A 21590-nucleotide genomic window follows, 5' to 3' on the forward strand; every position below is an offset into this window, starting at 1 on the left:
GGACCGGGTCAGCCACCGTGACATCCCCCTGAGAACCGAAGGACCTGGTACCGTGTATACCTTGCCCTATACGGGGGCGATCCATATAGTATTAGAAAAATCTGCTTATTTTCCCCCTGGATTGATCTTTTACTCTCATTCCATTATTATAATCTGTATTCAGTAAATATAGACTTTCACATTACTAAGATAAAAGATGACAGTTGGTGCTTGTAAAACTATGGAGAGAGGAGGGGGGGCTAGAATGAGACAGAAACATTACTGGAAAGTTCTAGTAAAACAAGTTACAGTTCTCCAAATAACTTTGAGGACCGATTGTTATCTCCTATATCTCAATAATGGGAAATTGTATTAAATGAAGATAGATTTCGCCCATAAATTGAGAATTTTGAGAAAGAATGATCAGTTGAGAAGGAGGAAGAAACAGATTTCTCTAATAAGATATATTGCAGAATTGCTTTTTTTTTCCATGTATACTATTGATTTAAAAAAAAAGTGGTTACTCTTATTATATTTGTCATTATTTCTTGGCCCGGATCAAAAACATGGATATTGAATGTGTTTTGTAGAAATTGGGCTTGTAAAGTAAAGGACATGTTTTTGAAGCCCATATGAACGTTCAACTTTTTTCACCTACTTTTCATGAAAACTGAGAGTTACGTAATAAATATAAGATTTGTCACATTTTTATTGGATGTCTCCTGCAACGTAAAATGCCAACTTTCAACTGTAAAATAGATAGTAGGACGGCCAACTTCAGATACCCACCCTATCTACTATATAATTGTCTAAGGGTCACTTCCGTCTTTCTGTCTGTCTGTCCTTCTGTCTGTCACAGATATTCATTGGTCACGGCCTCTGTCTGTCATGGAATCCAAGTCGCTGATTGGTCTCGCCAGCTGCGTGTCATGGCTGCCGCGACCAATCAGCGACGGCCACAGTCCGATTAGTCCCTCCCTACTCCCCTGCAGTCAGCGCCCGCTCCATACTCCCTGCAGTCACCGCTCACACAGGGTTAATGCCAGCGGTAACGGACCGCATTATGCCGCGGGTAATGCACTCCGTTACCGCCGCTATTAACCCTGTGTGACCAAGTTTTTACTAGTGATGCTGCCTATGCAGCGTCAATAGTAAAAACATCTAATGTTAAAAATAATAATAAAAAAAATAATTATATACTCACCTTCCACTGCCTTTCCCGCTCCTCGCTACGCTCCGGTAACCGCTCCATGCAAGCAGCAAGTTTCGGTGGCAAGGATGGTATGGCAGAAGGACCTGCCATGACGTCACGGTCATGTGACCGCGGCGTAATCACAGGGCCTGCGCGAGAACAACCTGCCATGACGTCATGGTCATGTGACCGAACTACAAGGGGCCCTCGGAAGGTGAGTATATGTTTATTTTTTATTTTTTAACCTGTGACATACGTGTCTGGACAATATACTACGTAGCTGGGCAATATACTACGTGACTGGCCAATATACTACGTGGCTGGGCAATATACTACATAGCTCTGGGCAATATACTACGTGTTTGGGCAATATATTACGTGGCTGGGCAATATACTACTTGACTGGGCAATATACTACGTGGCTGGGCAATATACTACGTAGCTGGGCAATATACTACGTGGCTGGGCAATATACTACGTGGCTGGGCAATATACTACGTGGCTGGGCAATATACTACGTGACTGGGCAATATACTACGTGGCTGGGCAATATACTACATAGCTCTGGGCAATATACTACGTGTTTGTGCAATATACTACGTGTTTGGGCAATATACTACTTGACTGGGCAATATACTACGTGGCTGGGCAATATACTACGTAGCTGGGCAATATACTACGTGGCTGGGCAATATACTACGTGGCTGGGCAATATACTACGTGGCTGGGCAATATACTACGTGGCTGGGCAATATACTACGTGGCTTGGCAATATACTACGTGGCTGGGCAATATACTACATGACTGGGCAATATACTACGTGGCTGGGCAATATACTACATGACTGGGCAATATACTACGTGGCTGGGCAATATACTACATGGGCTGTGCAATATACTACGTGGACATGCATATTCTAGAATATCCGATGCGTTAGAATCGGGCCATCATCTAGTGCTTTATAAGAGGCCAACCCTGATAACTATGTCTTTTAGCATTATGTATATTTTATGTTTCATAACAATGGAAACTAATGGAATTGTGTTCTACATTTTAGCCAACTGATTGAAGGTAGTGAGGTGCTACAGAAAATTGAGGATATCCCAACATACAATGAAAGACCAAAAGTGGACTGCACGATTGTGGATTGTGGCATTTTTAACCCTTGACAATTACATATTTTCTTTGTATTTTCTTTGGCAGTTATTCTCTTGTAAACCTAATAAAAGCACTGAAATTTTATCCAAAGCTTGTCACGCCACTTGTTTGCCCACTAATGTAAACTAGCCTCTGCCTGTAGGGACATTTGCCAGTTAGCTAAGCTTTTGTAATGCAGCCGATAAGTTTCTTTCCTACAAACCGATCAATGTACAATATCCTTCCTAAAAGGCAAATTACTAAAGCAAAACCTGTGCAGCAATGAACAAGCAGCCAGCACTGGGTGATTTCTCTTGCAGATGTGTTATCACTGATCTAGAATTTACCATGGGTTGTAACTCAGTGAAAATAAAAGAGCCTTCCCCAAATTGTTCCCTCGAAGTCAAAAGAATACAATTGTCTAAATCTCTTGGTATGCTGAAGCATTACGATTTACCATCACTAGAACTAAGAGTTTGGGGCCAAGCCCAGAAAAACAACCCCATAGCATTATTCCTTTCTCAGCAAACTGTATAGTTTGCACATTGCTGTAAGGTAGGTAACATTCTCCTGGCACTTGTCAAACCCAAACTGGTCCATCAAACTGCCAGATAGAGAAACTTGAGTTGTCACTCTATAAAACTAATTTCCACCTCTACAGTGCCCAAAGGTGGTGTGATTTACACCACAATATGTGACACTTGGCGTTTGTTGGGAATGAAGGGCTTAACTTGGGCCACTCAAGTTCTACTACACCAAACTCACCCAGACATACTCTTGTGAACCTTGCTAAGACCAACCTAACAAAATTCCTAAATAAATACAGACCAGACCTTCCCCATGTTAATAGATCCAAACTTCCCAGGCTAACCTATGTTTACTGACCCTAGATAGTGATGAGTGAACGTGCTCAGGTAAGGTGTTATCCGAGCATGCATGGGTGATAACTAGTGATGAGCGAGTATGCTCGCTAATCGAGTTTCTCCGAGCATGCTCGGGTGGTCTCTGAGTATTTTAGAGTGCTCAGAGATTTAGTTAATGTCAACTCAGCTGCATAATTTGCAGCTGCTAGACAACTTGAATACATGTGAGGATTGCCTAACAGGCAATCCCCACATGTATTCAAGCTGCATAGCAGCCGCAAATCATGCAGCTGCGTAGACATAAACTAAATTTTGGATTACGGCATGGGACAGAATGACTGGCAGCAGAGGGATGTTGTTTTTTTTATTTTTTTTTTATCACAGCAGATGAGGTCTTCAATGGAATGGGTGTTACGTGAGTATAACTGTGTTTGTTATTTTTAATTTTGACTGGCTGGTTATCAAAAATACAGGGGAACCCATGCTAGCTTTAAAAAAAAAAAAATTATTTATTTCAAGTGCAGGAGCCGGCTGGTGAATACTCCCACCAGCTGTTGCCTGCTCTCGCTGTTATAAGTGCGAGCAAGTGTAGGCTGATGGTAGCAGTAGTCCCATCAGTTGACGCCAGTGACCATAGGTAAACTTTTTACATCTAATCACAACTGCGGCTCACACTGTCAAATTATTTGACAGCGTGGGAACCGCAGTTGTCTGACCGGCACATGACAGCATGAGAAATACGCGGCGTTTGGGGGTCCGAAGCTGAACAGTAACACAGAATTTCTGGTGAAGTCCATGTTCGGTGTCCATGCCTGAACAGTAATTGTTTGGTAAGGACGCTGAACTTTACTGTTTGGGTTCGCCCATCCCTACTCTACTTACCGCATGGCCGTGAGACAGATCGACGTCAGAGACAGAATGAAGAGGAGTCTGCCAGTGTAAGTGTGGCTATAGGTGTAAATGTGACATAGACTTCGAGATTGAGTCAATCAAGGGACTCAGCGTGATTCACTGCATGTGAAGGTCCCCTGCTGCACGGTAGTGAGCAACATGGACGTGAGAGGCAGAAAAAAGAATGGACTGCCAGTACAATTGCTGTTCTAAAAACAAGGGAAGCATGAAGCTGAGTGAGGGAGGAAAAGAAGGGATCAAAATTCTTCTTGAGAGCACATCAAGGGAAATGACATTACTAAAATTGCATTATTAAAATTAAATTAACAAGGATGATAACATTGATGACATGCTATGATTTCCACAAAAGAGACTTATTGGTGTTATATTGTGATTCTCATTAAGATATACTCTATAATGAAACAAAATTCATTCACAGTAACATTTAACACCAGTAAGTCCCTAAAAAAAAAATCCTTTATTTTACTTCCATTTGGATCTTCATTGCCTACCAGCAAAGCAAATAGCCCACATTTGGCTCTTTTTTTCCCCCGTTTTTCCCGGTCGGAAGACCCGTGAATCTTTAGCGGCTGTTTTCATGCATATTTATGGTTGTGTGTCAGCATATGCTTCATTTGCATAATTGTTATTCTCAGGTAAGACCCTATTTGCGCTTTTTTTGCTCCTAGTTTATATTATAACATACAATCACCTAGGCGTCCATTTGTAGGAGCACCTGGCAAAACATTATATACCGTTACATCCAATGTCGGGAAGAAGTTAATAATTTAGCTATCATATTGATACAAGCCCTTTAATTTCCACCAACCTGGTAGCACGTCTGCTAAGTCACCTATCGCTTGCTGAAGGCCCATGTTGCTGCCATCTTGGTACCCCTGTGATGCCCAATAACAGTATGTGATTCATAGGAGATAGTGATGAGCGAGTATACTCGTTACTCGAGATTTCCCGAGCACGCTCGGGTTTCCTCCGAGTATTTTTTAGTGCTAGGAAATTTAGTTTTTATTGCCTCAGCTGAATAATTTGCATCTGTTAGCCAACATAAGCACATGTGGGGGTTGCCTGGTTGCTAGGAAATCCCTACATGTAATTAAGCTGGCTAACAGATGTAAATGATTCAGCTGCGGCAAGAAAAACGAAATCTCCGAGCACTAAAAATACTCGGAGGACACCCGAGCGTGCTCGGGAAATCTCGAGTAACGAGTTTATTCGCTCATCACTAATAGGAGCCCATGATGTAGTTTTGTAGTATAAAATTACCTATAAATACAGTGTAAGGTTTTAAAAAATTAAAAGCAAAGTTTTTTAATCACCTTCTTTTCCCCAGTTAAAAATAAAGAAATTAAAAATATAAACAGATATGCATGTTTTAGTTTATCGTGTCCATAAAATTCTGATCTATGAAAATTATTTAACCCATTAGGTAAGCATTATAAAGAAATACAAAATTCTAGTTTTTGGTTGCAAAACCAGTCCTAAAATATTAAATAAAAAGAAATCAAAACTTCATATGTACCCCAAATTGGCACTATTAAAAACTACAGCTCGGTATGCAAAACCAACTAAGCCTTTGTTGATAGAAAAAGAACAAAGAAAAGCTATGGGTCTCGGAAACATATTTTTTTCTTTTTACAAAGTTCAAATTTTTTGTTCAGCCACTAAAATAATATAAAACCTCTATGCAACTTTTCTATGCTATACTAAAACTGTATAGTTCTTATCCTTACAGATTTTTTTCATTCTTCATGCAGAAACAGGAAAAACTTTTGCCATTAAAAGAAACACCTGTGATAGCCTCACAAAGTGTGCTTTTGTCACAACCTACTGATTTTTTGCACACTTATAGTAATCTAATTGGAAATGCATGTCATGGATAAAAAAGGTAGCAAATTAATTCTGGTGTAGTAAAAAATTATGGTAAAAGAAAAAAAAAGTGTAAATGGAAAGGTTAATGTGAAAGAAAACGCACTCCTTTATCACATCTACAAGTAGCAATAAGGATGTGGGAACTGCAGACAACACTACCATTGACACCAGCCTTCCAGGCAGTAGTATTAACATATACAGCTTACAATTTTTCTCCTTTGCCTCCAGCAAATGTATTACTGAACAGGAAGATGACATTATTGAATATATCGCTCATCACAGAAGGATGATGTTACCTCTGAGAGTGACACTGTCAGTTTGAGTCAATGTTATGCACAGTTCTTTTTCTCTGCCACAGCAGTTGATCTTTTCGATTGCAGACTTTCTCCCCTAAACCACAACACTACAGGTGCTAAGGAAAATACAATACAGTTGATGTAGTGGATAAGATGAGCAGTCAGCGTTTATACTAAGTCGAAATGGTGACATAGGAGTACAGGACTTAAATGCTTAGCTATGTTGGTGGATACAATCATAGTGGCACATTCAGCCATGCGGGTTTGGGCATTGGCAGCTGAGGTGAAAGTGGCACTCTTGGTAACGCAAATCATGGAGGCGAGAATTGGGGGAACAAGGAGCTTAGGACATTTCCCACACTTAGAAAAGTCAGCACAATCAGAGATGATGATGATTGTGGACAGCACCTGGGAACCAAATCTGTATAATAATGAGGTGATGTCATCAAAGGAAGAGGGTTGTAATAAAGAGAGTAGCTGACATCCAGCAAAAAGATCTTTCAGAGGCAGATCTGCTTTTGTGGTCAGCTCAGGAGTTGCTGTTTGTGTAGGCTCCTGACAGCTTTAGTTGTGTTGGGGGGGATGCCATCTTAGAAGTTGGAATTATTTCCCACATGGCTAACTAATTAATCTTTTCCTCTGTTCAGGCTCAGCAGGAATAAAATAAGCCGCGGACATCCTGGCACAATTGCCTAGGAACTACAGCTCATCATCAGCACATAAAGCGGCGTCACCTGCTCACGTAGGAAAAGCAAATTGGCCAGCAATATGAGCAAAGCTCAAGCTGTTCACTTCCTTATTGTGATAGTCTTTCTGGGAGGCTGATCACATCCTCAGTTACCAGATAGGTGTCCTCATGGTCATTTACAGCTTGTCGCACTCAGATTCCACCTTTTCTCTTGCACTGCTAGATGTGCATACCTGATTTTGTGGCCATTAAACAACACATCGTGGATTCCATTGCCTTTCAGAAAATTATGCCATGCGCTCAACCATGCTAGAAGATAACACTGGACCGTACCCTTCCTTTATGGCCCACTGGGTCAATGTTTTTTCAGGGTATTGATATACCACAACAACCAGGATAGTTGATGAAGCCTCAGTTGGGCACTAGGTCTAGTTCCAATAAAACACGGTGCTTCTCCATGTCTTCCAACCTACTTTACGGTATATGAGCATGGCCAACAAAAGCCATACAGAGGACAAGTAACCTCTGCAAAAAGCATCAAATCTCATGCTAGATGGTTCTCTGTCAGCCACAACTGGGCTTACAACTGAGCATTGTAGTAAGCGATAATGCCTGAGGCATTGAGGAACCACTACATTTGGGCAAAGTAATTCATGCTCCCTCAATTGTTCATGTCCTAAATGTGATTTTCCTAAATTGTTTAAAGAAATGTATCTGCTTGAAGAAGGTGATGCCCTAGGACAGGGGAGAGTATTTGGGCATTTCAACTGGTCTTGCATGGCAAAGCATGGCCTCCAGGCTTTGCAAAAACAGTCTGTCTGAGCATCGCCTGTTTTGCGATGTTGCAACATGATGGGATTAGCACTGCATATGTTAGAGCATTTGTATGAGAAGCATAAAGCAGTGGCTGATTTAGGCTACTTTCACACTTGCGTTGTGTGACATACGTCACAATGCGTCGTTTTGGGGAAAAAACACATCCTGCAAAGTTGCCCACAGGATGCGTTTTTCTCCATAGACTTGCATTAGCGATGCATTGCGACGTATGGCCACACGTCGCAACCATTGTGCGACGGATGCGTCGTGTTTTGGCAGACCGTCGGCACAAAAAAAGTTACATTAACTTTTTTTGTGCGTCGCGTCCGCCATTTGCGACCGCACATGCACAGCCAAAACTCCGCCCCCTCCTCCCCGGACATTACAATGGAACAGCGGATGCGTTGAAAAACTGCATCCGCTGCCTCGTTGTTCATTTATTTCACAACGTGCGTCGGTACGTCGGCCCGACGCATAGCAACGGGCCCATACCAACGCAAGTATGAAAGTAGCTTAAGTCATACAGTAGCCAAGTGAGCATGGCTTATGATGACAGACCCCCCGCTTTGATGCGGGCTCCGTCAGTGAGCCCCCATCAAAGCCGGGACATGTCAGATGTTTTGAACAGCTGATATGTGCCCGCAATAGGCGTGGGCGAAATTGTGATACGCCTGCGCTTATTAACTAGTTAAATGCTGCTGTCAAACTGACAGTGGCATTTAACAAGCGCTTCCGGCTACCAGCCGAAAATGCGAGCACCGCTGACCCCTGCCACGTGATCAGGGATCATCGGTGTGTTGGCATAACAACCAGAAGTTTCCAGCAGACCTCTTTGGTTGTTGATACCAGATTGCTATGAGCGCCACCCTGTGGACGGCGCTCATAGCAATGCAGTAATTTTGATACATAGTGGCGATCTGAGCATCGCTCCTATGTAGCAGAGCCAATCAGGCTATGCCAGCTTCTAGCCTCCCATGGAGGCTATTGAAGTGTGGCAAAAGTAAAAAAAATGTTTTTAAAAATATGAAAAAAATAAAAATATAAAATTTCAAATCACCGCCCTTTCGCCCCATTCAAAATAAAGCAAAAGAAAAAATAAATCAAACATACACATATTTGGTATATTCAAAACACCAAAATTAAGTTTTTGGGTCGTGGCCGATCAAAAGAACGCATCTGCACCAAAATAGTATCATTAAAAATATCAGCTCAGCAAGCAAAAAAATAAGCCCTCATCCAACCCAAGATCACGAAAAATGAGATGCTACGGGTCTCAGAAAATTGCACAATTTTTCTTCTTTTTTTTTTTTTTTAAGCAAAATTTGGAATTTTTTTCACCACTTAGATAAAAAATAACCTAGAAATTTTTGGTGTCTATGAACTCGTAATGACCTGGAGAATCACCATGGCTGGTCAGTTTTAGCAATTAGTGAACCTAGCAGAAAAGCCAATAAAAAAACAAGGGTGGAATTGCACTTTTTTTGCAATTTCACAGCACTTGGAATTTTTTATTTTACTGTTTTCTAGTACACAACATGGTAAAACCAATGGTGTCGTTCAAAAGTACAACTCGTCCCACAAAAAATAAGCCCTCATATGGCCATATTGACGGAAAAATAAAAAAGTTATGGCTCTGGGAAGGAGGGGAGCGAAAAACGAAAACGCAAAACCGAAAAAAGCTCCAGTCATTAAAGGGTTAAGATCTGCCATTGGCATCTGATGAGCGATACATGTCGCCTACTGATGCCCATTGAAGAAACTACTAAATTTATCAGTAGTGACAATTGTGGCATCAACAATGTAATCTCTCTCATATTTATATTGAAAAAAACTCCACAATGACAATGCAGGCTATGGTGACCAACCGTCACTGACGAGGAGGAGGAGAAGCAAAAAGTTAATGAACTGGGACCTTGGTCCTTCTAACAAAGTGCATGCTTATTGTTTGTGTAACACCCCAGGTTCCTGGTTGTTACAGTGGCATTGCTTTCCTCACGGGGAGAGTGATGTTACGCTTGGAAGCGAGGAAGGATCTCTCTTATCAGGTAATCACAAGCATGCAACATGATCATACTCCAGGCCAGAAGGGGTAGCTCTGATCCAGCTTGTGGGTGGCTCCCCTATATACAATGCCTTGCAAAAGTACTCGCTACTTGGAACTTTTCAACCTTTTCCCACATATCATGCTTCAAACATAAAGATACCAAATGTAAATTTTTGGTGACGAATCAACAACAAGTTGAACACAATTATGAAGCTGAACAAAATTTATTGGTTATTTAAAATTTTTGTGGAAAATCAAAAACTGAAAAGTGGGGTGTGCAATATTATTCTGCCCCTTTACTTTCAGTGCAGCAAACTCACTCCAGAAGTTTATTGTGGATCTCTGAATGATCTAGTGTTGTCCTAAATGCCTAATGATGATAAATATAATCCACCTGTGTGTAATCAAGTCTCCGTATAAATGCACCTGCTCTGTGATAGTCTCAGGGTTCTGTTTGAAGCACAGAGAGCATTATGAAGACCAAGGAACACAACAGGCAGGTCCGTGATACTGTTGTGGAGAAGTTTAAAGCCAGATATGGATACAAAATGATTTCCAAAACTTTAAACATCCCAAGGAGCACTGTGCAAGTAATCAAATAGAAATGGAAGGAGCATCATACCACTGCAAATCTACCAAGACCCGGCCATCCCTCTAAACTTTCATCTCAAACAAGGAGAAGACAGATCAGAGTTGCAGCCAAGAGGCTCATGATCACTCTGGATGAACTGCAGAGATCTACAGCTGAGGTGGAACAGTCTGTCCATAGGACAACAATCAGTCGTACACTGCACAAATCTGGCCTTTATGGAAGAGTGGCAAAAAGAAAGCCATTTCTCAAAGATATCCATAAAAAGTGTTGTTTAAAGTTTGCAACAAGCCACCTTGGAGACACACCAAACATGTGGAAGACGGTGCTCTGGTCAGATGAAACCAAAATCGAACCTTTTGGCAACAATGCCAATTGATATGTTTGGCGTAAAGGCAACACAGCTCATCACCCTGAACACACCATCCCCACTGTCAAACATGGTGGTGGCAGCATCATGGTTTGGGCCTCCTTTTTTCAGCAGGGAAGATGGGTAAAATTGATGGGAAGATGAATGGAGCCAAATACAGGACCATTCTTGAAGAAAACCTGTTGGAGTCTGCAAAAGACCCAAGACTGGGACAAATATTTAGAATTGAGAGTCCTCAGTGGTTGATACCTTTTAATGGCTAACTGAAAAGATGGTAACAAATTGCAAGTTTTTGAGACTACACAGGTCTCTTCATCAGGCAAAGACTAAAACAAATTCTGAAGAATCACACATTTATGCACAACATAGCACAGAAATGAAAAAAAAGGAAAAACCATGGATAAGACATGGCAGAATTACCATGAGTGATAAACAGTTATGTCCATAAATATTGGGCCAGTTCTTAGATAAGGATTGTTTTATTGTCCTCTGATTGGAGTCTGGTTCTGTTGGTCTGGTTCTCCCTGTCCTCTCCAACAGCTGCAGGTACCTTTCCTTGAAATCAGAAAAAATGTAAAACCTGTCCATTTATAATGACCTCGGCAAGATAAAGATCCCCAATTCACATCAGGACTACAAGATGCCAGGTACTTTCAGCTGCATCTTTTCTAATGTGGTGTACCTAATTATTTGCACTAAATGTCCAACTGGGGGTCTGTATGTGGGGGAGACAGGGCAACAGCTTAGAACAAGAATGAATTCTCATCGCCACACAATAAGAGAAAAAAGAATGGATCTACCTGTGGCAATACATTTTTGTCTCCCAAATCATAACATTATGGACATGAAATTACTTGTGTTAAAAGGTAGCTTCAAATCTAAGAGACACAGAAGAGTATGGGAATACAAACTGATGACGACCTTTGACAGTCTTTATGCAGGAATGAATGTGTGCCACGGATTTATGTTTTTTTACGTCAGCTAAGGAACTTGCCCCTCAGACTATGAGAGGTCATCAGAACAGAACCAGACCCCAATCAGAGGACAATAAAACAATCCTTATTTAAGAACTGGCCAAATATTTATGGACATAACTGTTTATCACTCATGGCAATTCTGCTTCATGTCACCTGTCTTATCCATGGTTTTTTCTTTCTTTTTTTTTTCATTTCTGTTTAAGTTTTATTGTCCTCTGCACCAAGACAACCAGCACAGCAGAGTCCTGCATACACAGAGGCACCTGATCATGTGACCCCTGACTCCTCCCCTCCTGTGACTTCATCACAGGTCCTGTGTACACAGTACAGCCTTCTATGAGCAGCCCAAACAGATGCAGGAGAGGAGCAACTTCAGCTTCAGGACCTGTGATGATGTCATGATCACGTGACCGGTCATGTGAGGCGGGGAGGGCTGGAAGGATTCAGGACGCAAATTCAGTTACTACAGCAGCAGAATCTGCTGCCCCCTCTCTCCATTGAAGGCAGTGCCACTTGAGGCAAAGCACTCAACTTGCCACATGGTAGCAGCACCCCTGACTGCTGTTCACAAACGATCTCCATCAAACCTCACTGAGCTCGAGCTGTTTGCCAAAGAAGAATGGGCAAGAATTTCAGTCTCTTGATGTACAAAACTGATAGAGACATACCCCAAGCGACTTGCAGCTGTAATCGCAGCAAAAGGTGGTGCAACAAAGTATTAAGTTAAAGAGGTCGAATAATATTGCATGCCCCACTGTTCACGTTTTGAATTTCCACAAAAATTTAAAATAACCAATAAATTTTGTTCAACTTCACAACTGTGTTCCACTTTTTGATTCTTCACCAAAAATTTACATTTGGTATTTATATGTTTGAAGCATGATATGTGGGAAAAGGTTGAAAAGTTCCAGGGAGCCAAATACTTTCACAAGGCACTGTATATTCTGAGGCCGCCTCATCTTTAGGACAACTCTTTACTGCCATGTTATCATGAATCTCTCCTAATGAACCCACTTGGGGGAAACGCGTTGAGAGTCCACCCTCTGAGAGTCCACTTTCTTCATCTATAAGGAATGTCATTAGCCAAAGGCGCCCCTCCAGTCAGGACCGTCCTGGACTGATAAGTTACAAGAACATTCGTTAACAGTTTCGATTCCGCTTAACTGTTTACTGTATCTCTATTAACCCCCTGTTTACTCCCTGCGAGGAGAATCTTACGCCTGTTAATAAATTCCCCTCAACAGTTGGTCTGTCTGTTCAGTGGTGACATACTCAACCCTGCACTCTATTACACGAGAGCATTGGATGCGAAATGCTAATGACCCTCGGCTCCTGTTCTGCTGCGAGCGGGAGCCAAGGGTCATGTGTCTGTGCTCCGAGCCTCTTGACTATTAAACGACTATTCACAGTCGCCAAGTCACACAGCGCACAGCGTGACCCGGAATGTCTGAGGAGCAGTAATGTTACCGACATCACCACTCTTCAGCATTGCCGGGTCTCGCAGATGCTGATAAAAGAACCGCACAGATGGTCAGAACGAACGTCCCACACGGATGTGATTTTATGTGCCCATGTGAAGGGGCCTAATGCGGTGTTTGCACTCCAGAAGGGGTTGGCTACAGTCCTAGGAGACCTCAGTGTTAAACTTGTCCTTTGGGGAAATTACAGCCTTTACAGTACTTTTAACAAATCAATTTGACACAGACATTTTTTTTTTTTTTTTGGGGGGGGGGATACCAAAGTTGGTGAATTTGAATGACAAAAGATTTGTTCGTCTCCAATAGATTGCTGACACCTAGCAATAGTCTACAATTGTCATCTGATTTGTAGCGTTTTACATGCTATTAGAGCAATTAGGCTATGTGCACACGATGCGCATTTGCTGCGGATCCGCAGCGGATTTTTCCTCCCAGAAACGCACTGTGATGTACAGTACAATGTTATTCAATGGGATAAAAAAAAAGCTGTACAGTTGGTGCGGATTGCTGCGGATTTCAAAGAAGTGCATGTCACTTCTTTTGTGCGGATCTGCAGTGTTTCTGCACCCCTCCATGATAAAAATCCGCAGTGGCAAAAACTGCAGAAAATCCGCACAAAATCTGCATCAATTCCGCATAAAAAACGCACAAAATCCGCATAAAAACCACGGTAAATCCGCAGCTGCGGATTCTGCCAGGAGAATTGGCATGCTACTTCTTTTAAACCACAGCGTTTCCGCAGCAGATTTTCCGCAACGTGTGCACAGCATTTTTTTTCTCATTGATTTACATTGTACTGTTATCAATTGCGGATCTGCAGCGTTTCTGCACCTCAAAAAACGCTGCGGATCCGCAGAGAATCCGCAACGTGTGCACATAGCCTAACAGTACAATGTAAATCAATGAGCATGTCGCTTCTTTTTTTGAATCTGCAGCGTTTTTGTACCCATTCCATTATAGAAAACCGCATGGGTAAAAAACGCAGCAAATCCGCAAGAAAACCACACATAACTCGTGATGAGCGAGTATGCTCGCTAATCGAGTTTCTCCGAGCATGCTCGGGTGGTCTCTGAGTATTTTAGAGTGCTCAGAGATTTAGTTAATGTCAACTCAGCTGCATAATTTGCAGCTGCTAGACAACTTGAATACATGTGGGGATTGCCTAACAGGCAATCCCCACATGTATTCAAGCTGCATAGCAGCCGCAAATCATGCAGCTGCGTAGACATAAACTAAATTTTGGATTACGGCATGGGACAGAATGACTGGCAGCAGAGGGATGTTGTTTTTTTTATTTTTTTATCACAGTAGATGAGGTCTTCAATGGAATGGGTGTTACGTGAGTATAACTGTGTTTGTTATTTTTAATTAAAAAGTAAAAGTGTGTTTTGTTCCATTTAAAATGAAAAACTTTATTCTGGCTGTGTGTTTATTTACAATATAACTATAGGATTAGTAATGGAGAGGTTTGATGTCACCGGACAATACAAAGGTGACATCAACCCCAGAGATATGAACCCCACTTGCCACCACCACAGGGCAAATGGGAAGAGCCAGGCAAAGTGCCAGAATTGGCACCTTTTCTGGGCAGCTGGGGGCTGCTCTTTTTCAGGCTGGGGAGGGGCCAATATCCATGGCCCCTTTACCAACCTGAGAATAACAACTCCACAGTTGTCTGCTTTAGCTTGGCTGGTCATCAAAAATTGGGGGGACCCCATGCTGTTTTTTAAATTATTTAAAAAAAAAAAAAAAAAACTGTGTGGGGACCCCTCCATTCTTGATAACCAACCTTGCTAAAACTGACAGCTGAGGGTTGCAGCCCACAGCTGTCAGTTTTGACTGGCTGGTTATCAAAAATACAGGGGAACCCATGCTGCCTTTTAAAAAAAAAAATATTTATTTCAAGTGCAGGAGCCGGCTGGTGAATACTCCCATCAGCTGTTGCCTGCTCTCGCTGTTATTAGTGCGAGCAAGTGTAGGCTGATGGTAGCAGTAGTCCCAGCAGTTGACGCCAGTGAAAGACTAATATGGACTGCTTCTTTCTTCATCAAGCTTGAGCCTTATGATTGCTATACAGTATACGTAGTGGCGGCTGCCTATTCAGTTATATTTGCAAGTTGTATTTTTTGGGGGGAGGGCCACTAGGTAGGCTATATTTATATAGCCTGCCTGGTATACCCCATATAGGATTATGGTTGTTGTATATTTATATGCATATTGGTTTTTATGTGTACCACTGTTGTTTAATATTAATAATATACCTCCTAAATATAGCGGCAAATATATGCGATACATCTGCAATTTTGATACCTTTTTCCTAAATAGCGTATTTTTGTATACTTATATATCTTGGAGCGGTGGCTTTGGTCTTGTATCTTGGCTCTGGTATCTGCCAAAGCCCTGTATTTGTTATGTCCTCCGTTGTCATGACGATTTGTATTTATTTCTGTTTCTTCCCTTTTATATTAGTTAAGTGATTAGCACACCTGTATATATGATCGATTATAGTGGGTATACAAGTACCTAAGTAGTCGCCGATTTCTGTATCTGTCTTTGTTTATTTAAATACGTTACTCACTATGTGTATCTGCCCTCTTGCCGAGCCGATGGTTGGCGTTGCTGCGCATGCGCACGTCCGTGGCCGCGGTTGGGCGCCTTTGATCACATGGGGCCCCTGTGTTCTCTGGCGTCCGTCTGTGTCTCTCGGAGTGTGCCGCGCTGTGGTTGCCAGGATACGGCATTATTACTTCCGGGTTACGGTGGATTCTACTTCCGGGGTCTTCTCTTTATATACCTGCTGTGTAATCAGTATGCATGCCCCCTGACGAAGGTTTACTACCGAAACGCACGTTGAGGCGGAGGCGCGTTCATGGGATCTTCAGTCCTCTTGCGGTGGGTACTTTTCTGCGGCGGTGTATTCATTTTTTTACATTGGAGACCGGCGGCGGTGTATTTAACTGCTACATTGTGGATCAGCGGTCTTATACCTAATATGGATCTTTACATGGTACACTGATAATATATCTGGTGTACCCCTGTCTTAGGTCCTTGGTAATTCCTAGTGCATTACTGCCAGCAGTTCAGTTTTTCACTCCACAGGGATTATGCCACACATTGCTATATTTAGTTTGTTTTGTTTATTTTTTAGGTTTCTTTGTACCTTTTATTTAGTTTTTTTCTTGGATTATACCTTTGAATAACAATAATATTAGGTTCTGAGGACTGTCATTGCTGTCCAGCTTTACTGCCCCCCCTGTGTCCAGCTTTACTGCCCCCCCCTGTGTCCAGCTTTACTGCCCCCTCTGTGTCCAGCTTTACTGCCCCCCCTGTGTCCAGCTTTACTGCCCCCCCCCGTGTCCAGCTTTACTGCCCCCTCTGTGTCCAGCTTTCTGCCCCCCCCCCCCGTGTCCAGCTTTACTGCCCTCCCCCCCTGTGTCCAGCTTTACTGCCCTGGCCCCCCCCCCCCCTGGATCGCCGCTCTCAATAAAAAAAAAAGAAGTTCTGCTTACCTGCCGCGCTCCTGATCTCTCCACGCAGCTGCACCGTGCACTCGCCGGCGACTGACAATGACGTCAGACGCCGGCGACCTGCACGCTGTGGCTGGCGGCTGTTAACTATTGACGTGCGGGCGCAGGCCCGCACGTCAATAGCGTTAAACAGCTGTAGCGCCAGCCGCCGCTAAGGGCCCGGTTCAGCCTGCGGCTGCTGGTAGGGGCCCGGTGAGCAGGTAAGAGGGGGCCCGATGCGGGCACCCTCTGCTCACCGGGCCCCATACGCCAGTCACGGTTGTAATGCCCTGATGGCGGCCCTGTCTGTATCACCTTCCATGCATTTGTTTTAATAATTATTAATAAAGTTTATATTTTTGTATGATATTCTGTATGACCGTGTATCATCTGTTCCTATGTTGCCAGCCAGTGACCATAGGTAAACTTTTTACATCTAATCACAACTGCAGCTCACACTGTCATTTGACAGCGTGGGAACCGCAGCTGTCTGACCGGCACATGACAGCATGAGAAATACGCGACGTTTAGGGGGCTGAACCTGAACAGTAACACAGAATTTCTGGTGAAGTCCATGTTCGGTGTCCATGCCTGAATAGTAATTGTTTGGTAAGGACGCTGAACTTTACTGTTCGGGTTCGCCCATCTCTACTCTACTTACCGCATGGCCGTGAGACAGATCGACGTCAGAGACAGAATGAAGAGGAGTCTGCCAGTGTAAGTGCGGCTATAGGTGTAAATGTGACATAGACTTCGAGATTGAGTCAATCAAGGGACTCAGCGTGATTCACTGCATGTGAAGGTCCCCTGCTGCACGGTAGTGAGCAATATGGACGTGAGAGGCAGAAAAAAGAAGGGACTGCCAGTACAATTGCTGTTCTAAAAACAAGGGAAGCATGAAGCTGAGTGAAGGAGGAAAAGAAAGGATCAAAATTCTTCTTGAGAGCACATCAAGGTAAATGACATTACTAAAATTGCATTATTAAAATTAACAAGAATGATAACATTGATGACATGCTATGATTTCCACAAAAGAGACTTATTGGTTTTATATTGTGATTCTCATTAAGATATACTCTATAATGAAACAAAATTCATTCACGGTAACATTTTAACACCAGTAAGTCCCTAAAAAAATCCTTTATTTTACTTCCATTTGGATCTTCATTGCCTACCAGCAAAGCAAATAGCCCACATTTGGCTCCTTTATTTTTCCCGTTTTTCCTGGTCGGAAGACCCGTGAATCTGTAGCGGCTGTTTTCATGCGTATTCATGGTTGTGTGTCAGCATATGCTTCATTTGCATAATTGGTATTCTCAGGTATTTGCGCTTTTTTTGCTCCTAGTTTATATTATAACATACAATCACCTAGGCGTCCATTTGTAGGAGCACCTGGCAAAACATTATATACCGTTACATCCAATGTCGGGAAGAAGTTAATAATTTATCTATCATATTGATACAAGCCCTTTAATTTCCACCAACCTGGTGGCACGTCTGCTAAGTCACCTATCGCTTGCTGAAGGCTCATGTTGCTGCCATCTTGCTACCCCTGTGATGCCCAATAACAGTATGTGATTCATAGGAGATAGTGATGAGCGAGTATACTCGTTACTCAAGATTTCCCGAGCATGCTCTGGTTTCCTCCGAGTATTTTTTAGTGCTCGGAAATTTAGTTTTTATTGCCGCAGCTAAATGATTTACTTCTGTTAGCCAACATAAGCACATGTGAGGGTTGACTGTTTGCTAGGGAATCCCCACATGTACTTATGCTGGCTAACAGATGTAAATCATTTAGCTGCGGCAAGAAAAACTAAATCTCCGAGCACTAAAAAATACTCGGAGGACACCCGAGCGTGCTCGGGAAATCTCGAGTAACGAGTTTATTCGCTCATCACTAATAGGAGCCCATGATGTAGTTTTGTAGTATAAAATTACCTATAAATACAGTGTAAATTTTTAAAAAATTAAAAGCAAAGTTTTTTAATCACCTTCTTTTCCCCAGTTAAAAATAAAGAAATGAAAAATATAAACAGATATGCATGTTTTAGTTTATCGTGTCCATAAAATTCTGATCTATGAAAATTATTTAACCCATTAGGTAAGCATTATAAAGAAATACAAAATTATAGTTTTTGGTTGCAAAACCAATCCTAAAATATTAAATAAAAAGAAATCAACACTTCATATGTACCCCAAATTGGCACTATTAAAAACTACAGCTCGGTATGCAAAACCAACTAAGCCTTTGTTGATAGAAAAAGAACAAAGAAAAGCTATGGGTCTCGGAAACATATTTTTTTCTTTTTACAAAGTTCAAATTTTTTGTTCAGCCACTAAAATAATATAAAACCTCTATGCAACTTTTCTATGCTATACTAAAACTGTATAGTTCTTATCCTTACAGATTTTTTTCATTCTTCATGCAGAAACAGGAAAAACTTTTGCCATTAAAAGAAACACCTGTGATAGCCTCACAAAGTGTGCTTTTGTCACAACCTACTGATTTTTTGCACACTTATAGTAATCTAATTGGAAATGCATGTCATGGATAAAAAAGGTAGCAAATTAATTCTGGTGTAGTAAAAAATTATGGTAAAAGAAAAAAAAAGTGTAAATGGAAAGGTTAATGTGAAAGAAAACGCACTCCTTTATCACATCTACAAGTAGCAATAAGGATGTGGGAACTGCAGACAACACTACCATTGACACCAGCCTTCCAAGCAGTAGTATTAACATATACAGCTTACAATTTTTCTCCTTTGCCTCCAGCAAATGTATTAGTGAACAGGAAGAGGACATTATTGAATATATCGCTCATCACAGAAGGATGATGTTACCTCTGAGAGTGACACTGTCAGTTTGAGTCAATGTTATGCACAGTTCTTTTTCTCTGCCACAGCAGTTGATCTTTTCGATTGCAGACTTTCTCCCCTAAACCACAACACTACAGGTGCTAAGGAAAATACAATACAGTTGATGTAGTGGATAAGATGAGCAGTCAGCGTTTATACTTAGTCGAAATGGTGACATAGGAGTACAGGACTTAAATGCTTAGCTATGTTGGTGGATACAATCATAGTGGCACATTCAGCCATGCGGGTTTGGGCATTGGCAGCTGAGGTGAAAGTGGCACTCTTGGTAACGCAAATCATGGAGGCGAGAATTGGGGGAACAAGGAGCTTAGGATATTTCCCACATTTAGAAAAGTCAGCACAATGAGAGATGATGATGATTGTGGACAGCACCTGGGAACCAAATCTGTATAATAAGGAGGTGATGTCATCAAAGGAGGAGGGTTGTAGTGTTTGAAATAAAGAGAGCTGCTGACATCCAGCAAAAAGATATTTCAGAGGCAGATCTGCTTCTTTTGTGGTCAGCTCAGGAGTTGCTGTTTGTGTAGGAGGCTCCTGACAGCTTTAGTTGTGTTGTGTTGGGGGGGCTTGGCACGTCCTATGCCATCTTAGGCTACGTTCACACTAGCGTTGTGTGCCGCTGCGTCGGCGACGCGACGCACAACGCACCGAAAAACGCGTGCAAACGCACGCAAAAACGCTGTGTTTTTCGACGCGCGCGTCATTTTTTGACGAAAATCGGACGCAAGAAAAATGCAACTTGTTGCGTTTTCTTGGTCCGACGCTAGCGTCAAAAAAGACGCACGTGTCGGAAAACGCAACAAGCTAAAACGCATGCGTCCCCCATGTTAAACATAGGGGCGCATGACGCGTGCGTCGCCGCTGCGTCGCCCGACGCTAGCGCGACGCACACAAGCCGAACGCTAGTGTGAACGTAGCCTTAGAAGTTGGAATTATTTCCCACATGGCTAACTAATTAATCTTTTCCTCTGTTCAGGCTCAGCAGGAATAAAATAAGCCGCGGACATCCTGGCACAATTGCCTAGGAACTACAGCTCATCATCAGCACATAAAGCGGCGTCACCTGCTCACGTAGGAAAAGCAAATTGGCCAGCAATATGAGCAAAGCTCAAGCTGTCCACTTCCTTATTGTGATAGTCTTTCTGGGAGGCTGATCACAGATAGGTGTCCTCATGGTCATTTACAGCTTGTCGCACTCAGATTTCACCTTTTCTCTTGCTAGATGTGCATACCTGATTTTGTGGCCATTAAACAACACATCGTGGATTCCATTGCCTTTCAGAAAATTATGGCATGCGCTCAACCATGCTAGAAGATAACACTGGACCGTACCCTTCCTTCATGGCCCACTCGGTCAATGTTTTTTCAGGGTATTGATATACCACAACAACAGGATAGTTGATGAAGCCTCAGTTGGGCACTAGGTCTAGTTCCAATAAAACACGGTGCTTCTCCATGTCTTCCAACCTACTTTACGGTATATGAGCATGGCCAACAAAAGCCATACAGAGGACAAGTAACCTCTGCAAAAAGCATCAAATCTCATGCTAGATTGTTCTCTGTCAGCCACAACTGGGCTTACAACTGGGCATTGTAGTAAGCGATAATGCCTGAGGCATTGAGGAACCACTACATTTGGGCAAAGTAATTCATGCTCCCTCAATTGTTCATGTCCTAAATGTGATTTTCCTAAATTGTTTAAAGAAATGTATCTGCTTGAAGAAGGTGATGCCCTAGGACAGGGGAGAGTATCTGGGCATTTCAACTGGTCTTGCATGGCAAAGCATGGCCTGCAGGCTTTGCAAAAACAGTCTGTCTGAGCATCGCCTGATTTGTGATGTTGCAACATGATGGGATTAGCACTGCATATGTTAGAGCATCGGTATGAGAAGCATAAAGCAGTGGCTGATTTAGGCTACTTTCACACTTGCGTTGTGTGACATACGTCGCAATGCGTCGTTTTGGGGAAAAAACGCATCCTGCAAAGTTGCCCACAGGATG

At 42.4% G+C, this 21590-nt stretch overlaps 1 protein-coding gene across 1 annotated transcript in view; it reads left to right on the forward strand.

Moving 5' to 3' along the window:
- Positions 1 to 2413, forward strand: part of PPIL6 (peptidylprolyl isomerase like 6) — a 73198-nt gene extending 70785 nt beyond the window's left edge. Inside the window, exon 8 of the mRNA XM_069767986.1 lies at positions 2229 to 2413. Within this exon, the coding sequence (XP_069624087.1) occupies positions 2229 to 2340 (112 nt within the window). The 3' untranslated portion in view covers positions 2341 to 2413. The remainder of the gene's footprint in view (positions 1 to 2228) is intronic.
- The last annotated feature ends 19177 nt before the right edge of the window (positions 2414 to 21590 follow it).

This window comes from Ranitomeya imitator, chromosome 5, assembly GCF_032444005.1.
Source record: "Ranitomeya imitator isolate aRanImi1 chromosome 5, aRanImi1.pri, whole genome shotgun sequence".
NCBI lineage: Eukaryota > Metazoa > Chordata > Amphibia > Anura > Dendrobatidae > Ranitomeya > Ranitomeya imitator.